Source organism: Physcomitrium patens, chromosome 17 (genome assembly GCF_059467195.1).
Source record: "Physcomitrium patens ecotype Gransden chromosome 17, ASM5946719v1, whole genome shotgun sequence".
Classification (NCBI taxonomy): Eukaryota; Viridiplantae; Streptophyta; class Bryopsida; order Funariales; family Funariaceae; genus Physcomitrium; species Physcomitrium patens.
The window spans coordinates 9,881,371-9,889,072 of NC_143426.1; the positions used below are offsets into that span (position 1 = coordinate 9,881,371).

The 7,702-nt window shown below is 42.2% G+C and overlaps 1 protein-coding gene across 4 annotated transcripts; it reads right to left on the bottom strand.

The window, feature by feature from the left end:
- Positions 1–1,093: 1,093 nt before the first annotated feature.
- Positions 1,094–7,057, bottom strand: LOC112294459 (uncharacterized). 4 transcript variants are annotated; one of them, XM_090243723.1, is made up of 7 exons: positions 6,920–7,057; positions 6,369–6,609; positions 4,970–6,037; positions 3,562–4,571; positions 2,907–3,431; positions 1,924–2,418; positions 1,094–1,436 (listed from the first exon to the last, which is right to left on the bottom strand). In XM_090243723.1, exons 3-7 carry the CDS (start codon positions 5,718–5,720, stop codon positions 1,140–1,142), a joined length of 3,078 nt encoding a protein of 1,025 aa, XP_090099849.1. In that variant the 5' UTR covers positions 5,721–6,037; positions 6,369–6,609; positions 6,920–7,057; the 3' UTR covers positions 1,094–1,139. The 4 variants fall into 4 exon arrangements, with proteins under 4 accessions (XP_090099849.1, XP_090099848.1, XP_024400663.1 ...); XM_090243722.1 differs by having other exon boundaries at positions 1,094–1,439; XM_024544895.3 differs by having other exon boundaries at positions 6,365–6,609.
- Positions 7,058–7,702: the final 645 nt, after the last annotated feature.

Here is a 7,702-nt window from a genome sequence, read left to right on the forward strand (position 1 = left end):
TTTTGATGGTTGTGTAGCACTTCCTTTGTATGTTATTCAACTTAGATGGGTTGACAACTTCTGCAACAACATCACATTATGCCGATAGCCATGGAAGCAAAGTGATTGAAAGTGTTGTCAGCTTATGATGGAATAACATGTAGAATAGACAATAGGAACGCAAAGAGGCTAACCTCTTTTAGCTTGTATTGCACCAATCAACTATAATGAATATGTGGAGAGAAAAAATGAGCAATGCCATAGATCAATGTTGTCATATTTGTTTCTTAAATAAAGTGTAAAATTGTGCTATATAGGTTGTGGGAGTGTCCATCAATTGTTTGGACATGGTAGCGGAGAAGTAGAATACTGGAGAAATTAATAGGAGAAGGAACACTTGCAACCCTAATTGGGTCACAAACTAACTGTTATTTGGTTAGTAGGGGCACCAAGGTGGCTAGTAGAGGTGCCAATTGTGGACACAAAAATGCAAGTCTATGCAATGTTCACCATTCCACAGGAATAGGAGTGCGTGGCCACCCTGCTCACATTTTCATGCTCACCTAGAAACAGGGGATTTTTGCACACAAGATCCCACAAAAATTCAAGAAAGTTGGCAAATATTGGCTGTTGTTTGCTAGCGATAGTCATATGAAATCTCTGGCTTGAAAGAAAAGATGCCGTGTTTACTGGGAGACATTGGCAAAAAGAGCAGATGTACAACAAGATTTGGCTTAACCTTGTCGACTTTGGGCGGGTGGCATGTGTATCAACGCAGGCCAAGATCAAGAAGGCACTGGACAAAGCAAACACCCAGGTGGAGAATTTCCAACAATGGTGTGTTAACGACTTGGTAGCAACATGAGCATCGAAAGCCCCGAAAAGAAAATTAGTCAGTCCTAGATTTGCATCTTAAGTCGTAGATTAGGTAGTTGATGTCATGTGTGCTGGCCAGAACTGGCTGGTACGTATGTATTTATATCATATCTGCAGTAAGGAGTCTCTTTACTTCTGTCAAAAGAGAAAAAAGAAAAAAAAAGAAAAAGAAAAAATAACAACAACAAAAACGAGAAGCACCATAATCCAATTTCAACTTCTGTTGTAGTCAGCATCATAATCAATGTCACGCCCGTTCCAACACATACGATGCGGAACACTATTCACTTAATGTAAACAATAGTACATCCAGGATTCATAACGCTTTCTTGCTCAAATTTAGCAACGTAAGGATGTTTTCTCAAGCGTAGTAAAACCGCCTCCTTCACAGCCCCAGTACCCATGCCATGCACAATAAATAATACAGAGCCTCGTGAACGGCCGGCGAGTGCCAAATCCAACTCCTGTAATGACTCCTCTACTCGCTTTCCTCGCAGATCGAGCGTGTTCTTTGAGGTCTGTACGGCAGCGTCAAACTTGATCTCCTCTGGTTCTGCCTCAGCCTTGCTTGATCTGGCAGGCTGCTGAACAAGGTGAACAGGAAAACGTCAATCTCTTAACATCAACATATGTCAACAGGAAACAATAGTAAAGGCATGAATTTATTAGGCCCGTGATTCTCTTAAGAAATTCCCTACAATCCATTACAACCCGAATTACAAACGATGGCTGCGAATCGTTCTTCTATTGGGAAAATATGAGACAGCTACCCCTCGAAAGCAAGGAGCCCATTCAACTGAACCCTGGGTACATAAATTCAGGCACCGACTATCACGAAATTCCATATACATAATAACTTTTCATCGATCACTAGGGACAACAGATGCTTGAGACAACTAAGGATTATACGTCACAAAATAGTTAGAACATGTATCTATCCATACTTCCAAAGAACCGCAAAGCACCCTAGAGGTGCGAGACTGAGATTAACTGCCTCGACCAGGTCGAGCTGAGTATTGCGTGACCGAGAAATAGTAATATATATGGAGAGCCTTGCGAGTTACCAACCTTCATTTTATTCTCTGTAGGAGTCCTTGCACCTCCTTTTGCCGATCTTGCTACTCTTGAAAGAATTTCATTCAATTTAACTCTCATCTTCATGGTGCCCACTTGCACAGTCAAATAATCATTTTCAGCCTGCGGGATATCAACAATAGTTGCTGGCAATTTTCCCAGCCGCTTGATAATCACTTCATCCCCAACTCTGAGCTGCTCGCCTTCTCCTTCCTTACCTTCTGGTTCAGTGATACTTGCAGGATTTGACGTAATTGATGCCACAGGTTTAGTGGCATGTTCTTCTACAACTGCTATTATTGCAGCTTGAGCATCACGCATGGAGAATCCTTCGTCCTCTTTAGCCTTCTGATGCGCTGATTCTTGAAATTTTAAGAGGATTTCCTCCAAACTTGCATTAGCATGTGCGACCTTTTTATTTGTGGCTTCCTCTTGCAAACGCCGTAGCTTAGCTTCCTTCTGGGCCAGATTTTCCGCCTCTGATTGCAACTAAATAAGACAAGAAGAGGCGTATTCACACTCAGCCGCGACCGTTGTCCCAGTCGAGAAACAATAATTCGAAGAAACATGCTAGAGAAGTAAAGAGACAGAAGCTAGGCGCAGGTAGAGCATGGAACAGGCTGACCCCTCAAAAGGTCACGGCTAGATCCCAAGCAAGTTCCACCAGGATGACTATCACATTAAGCAGTAAAATGGACATGGAAATGTTCGATTTTCTTGTTCTTGCAATTTAAGAAACATCCTCCTCTAAACTAGTAACTCATTATTTGATCTCTAGCTTAACTCTTCTACTTTAAGAGGTTCACAACAGCAAGATCGGGGAGGACAAGTCCCCAAAATCTCCTACCAGTAGCAAACACAGATATCCAAATTATTATGTCCAGTAACAGTCGGAAAGGAGTGGAAATGTAACGAGCATACTTATGTGAAAGAGCACTTTTAAACTAAAAAAGTTGTCTATAAATAATAATGCTCACCTTATTATAAAGCTTTGAGATGATTGCGAGTGCAGAAGCTGCAGCAGCAGACCGCTCCAATTGTTCATTCCGCTGCTTAACAAGTGGCACCATCAATTCAGTGCTCCTGGCACCCAGGCTTGCAGGAACCAGCTTCGTAACCAACTCCCTAGCTCGAGTGAGAACCTCCGAGTCAAACCCAAGAGAAGCTGCTATATTAAGTGCATTAGATTGACCGGCTATGCCCCATAAAACTCGATAAGTAGGTCGAAGAGTCTTAACATCAAACTCAACTGATGCATTCTCAAACTCAGGGTCATGGTCTTTTAATGTGCGCAACTCGGCACAATGGGTAGTTGCAAGTGTTAACTGTACAGAGGCAGCTAGATTTCTAAGAATTGCTGTCGCTAAAGCAGCGCCTTCAGAGGGATCCGTCCCCCCTCCAATCTCGTCAAGCAGTATCAATGACTGAGCTGTGCCAGCTTCTAGAATCTGACGGACTCTTCGGATATGACCACTGAAGGTTGACAAGTTGCGCTCTAAAGACTGCAACCAGAACCACACAATCAAACTGACTATGCTTAGGATCATCCTCTCATGTTCAGAAGTAATGTCATGTTTTGAAATGCAACACATGGTTATCAGCAGCAAAATCGGCGACAGTAAAATGCCAAACCTGATCATCCCCGATGTCCGCAAGAATGGAGTCAAACCAGGGGAGTCGTGGAACACCAGTGGCAGGCAAACATAAGCCCGCCTTTGCCATTAAGGCTACAACACCCAAAGTCTTCAGAGCAGCAGTCTTCCCACCAGTATTAGGACCTGTTATCGTCACAACTTTAACTCCTGTTCTAATGTTGATATCAATTGGCACAGGCAACATCCTGTCCACATTTGAGCTCTCCACAGCACCCTTCAAACCAGAAGAGGACCTTCTTGATTTTTCCTTCTGCCGAATATAAATACCATATCTAGGTGAATTGACAGGAGATTCGAGCGCAGAACCCAGTAAAAGAGGATGGCGCACACCCTTAATATCCACCAGCAACAGGTCCTCTTTTGCTGGCGTTGTGTCAAGGGCAGAGGAAGAATGGCTTGAAGACATAGAATCCGCCATACTATTGACAAAGACTGGGCGAGCTCCATTAAGCCAAGCTGAATGACCCGCTCGTGCACAAGCAAGGTCAAGAGTTGTGACCCTCTCTAAAAGGTCGATGACATCATCACTTGTATCAAGAAGCATGAAGGTCAGCTGTCGTAACACAGCAATCTCTTCTAGCTTTTCCTCTTCCGCAAGTTGAATCTCCTCATTGTTGAAATGTATGGCAGATTCGGGCTCCATAAAATACGTAGCACCTGTATTGCTAACATCTAATGTAACGCCACCTTTAAGTAGCCCCTTCTGGGAAGCTCTTACGGCTACACACATCCGACCCCGCCGCTTAGTTACAAGCTGGGAGTCCATACCCCCTGCACTGAAAACCATCGCAGCTGTCTCTTTTATGAGTGATTCAAGGGCCATAGAATTTTCCTGCCTCATTAACCTTACTGAAGCCAGTTTTGAGCTGGCTCTGTCGAGAATAGTAGAGCGTGAACAATCCAAGCAATACTCGATTGCCGACTCGAGCTCGGAACATAAATTACACCCAAGCATTACTGCTTGCAATGGACCAATCGACGCAGCACCTGAAACATGCAGAGATGAATCTGAAGAGTCAGCTTAAATGATTCGATCTGCGGTTACGCCTACCTGCAATCGTTTCTGAATGCAACCAGAAGAGTAGCGTCATGTGAGAGAAGCGATTCGAAATTGCTATGTCCATCACAAACAAGCTTGAAATGACTTGAGACAAGGCACTGAAAGCAGGAACATATGTGGTGCATGCTTAGAGAATTAGCAGAAAACAAAATGTTGTAGACTGAGCAAACCTTGCAACACCTAAGGCAATTGCATAACGTGGGCATGACAGGGACTTCATGGCTTGCTTTGGGTGTGGATGAAACCAGAGCTGATCAAAAACATGAATAGATATTCGCTTGCAAAGACGTAAAGATCGAATGAAATAGGTGACGGCGTTACACACCTTGTTCATCTTTATGGGTTTCTATGGAGGCTCCATCACGGGACTGGCCAACAACCTGATTGTGTAAACGTCTCACCGCTGCTAAAGTTTTCCTCACTAGACAAAGCTCTTCCAATTGACAAACATTTCCAGATTGAGCATCTTCGATAAATTTTCGAAGGTCTTCAATACCAGAGAACTCAAGCGGGCTGGAGAGTAATTGAGCAGCTACCGTCTGTGCTTGAAGCTCCTCACTTTCAACTACAGTTCTGCCAATGGGCAAATCCCCCTTGCGAGCGACTGCTACTGCCATAGGCGTACTCGCAAACTCTGACACTTGAATACATACTCTGGGCCACTCTAAGAGCTTAAGTGTTTCTGTTTCAACGTTGTTACCATCATCTATGTCTGCCTTCACATCATCGCTAAGGAAACTTTCGTTGCTCACTTCGTACGAAACATTAGCGGTTTCTCCTCCCAACGTGGTCAAAACCTCACTAGCTTTTGCTGTAGCAGAAGTAGCTGTAATATCATTAAAAGAAAATCGTTCCCGGGGAAAGGACGTTAGCCGAACCGGTGAGTCTTGTAAACACGAGTGCCCCATTGTATGACTTATACTCTTCAAACTCTTCCTTCCATTAAAGCTGGAACTATACACTGACAACGGAAACTTCTGCTTTGCTGATGCTAGCTGCGTCAATGAACCAAGTTCATTGCCTCCGATGCAACCAAGACACGGACCAAATATACTACAAACCCTCGTACAGTCCATTTCCAGAAATAGAAAAAGAAGTTGATAGAATGTATTACATCAATGAAAAATTCAAATGGAAGTATCTAAAGAAATAAGAGGATATCAGGCGACAGCTAGCTTCAATTATCTACAACGCTCATTCGAGTCCTCAAAAAATGTTAGGCGTACGATATGTGATTGAAATCAAGACCAATTTTCAATCCTTCTTTCAGCAAAACGGCTGCATTCCGAAGAGAAAAATAGCCTTGAAATTGTTCATCCGGTGAGGATCTAATTCTCTTGAACACTTCTGCATTGACGTAGCGCAGCTTGTTCCTGGGGTCTGTGTAAGGTGCCTGCATCACCGCATCCGCCACACATGAATATGAAGCTAAGAATCACCTTATCTACATAAAACATCCTTAATCAAATCATTTTGAACGATTACTACTTCAACAGCAAATGTCAGGAATCCCAGCCTACCTCGAAACCAGTGATGTCACATTATTATTTTGCGGGATACATGGAAGGTAGAGCATCAATGTTTACATCTAAAAGTCACCAGGTTGCCAAATCAGCACCAGCAGCAATAAACCTCGCACACTTGTCTTACAGCAATCCTTAATTACAACGAAGACAAAATTAAGTCGAATATGAGGGTTGCAAGGAGATGAGTTACGCACGTACAAGAAGGCTCAACCGCATGGTACGTATGATAACTCTCATCCTGAATGATCTGCTTGAGATGCTTTCAGTGCCACCCCCGAGTTTGACCCTTGGGATAGCGATCAGTGAGTTTTATTCTCTTGAATGGCAGCACAGAAGGCAACAGCAAATTAGGATCGATCACATCCGCAGCTGTCACTACCAGCCCTCCTGACGAGGAATCCACACGCTTCTCCTGAATGCTGGTAACTCTTTTCTGCAACTGCTCATCATTATTAAAAAAAAAGCCACAAAAGTGAAAATCGTTGCCCTCCTCAACCAAAACCATGAATAAATGCTCTAAAAAATTTCTTGCGAAAATCAAGCACATTTTTATTCACAATTAAACCGCTAAGTCCCCTGCCTCCGGAATCAACGACACCACATAACAAGAGAGGAAACCCTAAATACATGACAACAGACGCCTGTCGAAGACAATGGCTTCCACCTTGCAGCGTTAGAAGCTGCGAAAAATGAAGCCGAAAGAAGGAATTGAGATTTTTGATTGACAAAGACAAGGCAAGAAGGAGGACCTGATTGATGGAGGAATCCGTGGAGACGAATTTGATGGAGCGGGAGGCCATGACAACGCTCCCCATTAAGGAGCGGCGACGGGGAGTGTTGGAGTGTGAGCTTGGCAACTGGTGTGTGGATGGCAACAAAAGCTGGGGACGGGGGATAAAGCTGGACAGCCACCTCAGCTTTTTGCCACCCCTTTCTAAACCTACGTGGCTCATTGGGAGGTAAGCCCCAAATGGATGTGGATGGCGATGCTCGTTTCTCATCCCCCCCTGCCGTCGGGTATTTGGAGGTGGTATTGATTTATCCTCACCCATCAACGGTAATCTGCCCTTCAAACTTGCATCGAGCTCTCCACACCCTCATGAAGATGATAATTAAGTATGAATACAATAATTATTAAATTTATTTAGTTTTTCATTGTATATTTTCAAAATGAAAATGAAAAATATAATAAAATTTATCTATTATTCTTCATTATGATTTATTCATTTTAAATTTTAATATTCTTCTTATATTATAGACTATATGTCATATTGTACAATGCAATATCTTTTATATTGAATATTAATTTTTTTAGAATTTTTTCATTGATAAAATTATTCAAACTATCAAACTTAAATATATTTCATAATATTTGAATATCAAGTATTGTATTATAAAATACGAAAATATAATATTTTATGTTATATATGATATTATATTTAAGTTTAGATATAATATAATTTTTTCATGCTAATTTTTTTATAATTTTATGTAATTTTTTTGCATGACAATAAAATAATTAAAAAATAATC

Bases quoted from the DNA above. Each gene is read 5' to 3' on its own strand.
- LOC112294459 (XM_090243722.1), bottom strand. From the start codon at position 5,720: ATGGACTGTACGAGGGTTTGTAGTATATTTGGTCCGTGTCTTGGTTGC. The intron at 3,432-3,561 runs GTTTGGCATTTT...TTCTGGTTGCAG, and splicing joins CGGACATCGGGGATGATCAG to TCTTTAGAGCGCAACTTGTC. The intron at 1,440-1,923 runs GTTGGTAACTCG...CACCTTGTTCAG, and splicing joins CTACAGAGAATAAAATGAAG to CAGCCTGCCAGATCAAGCAA.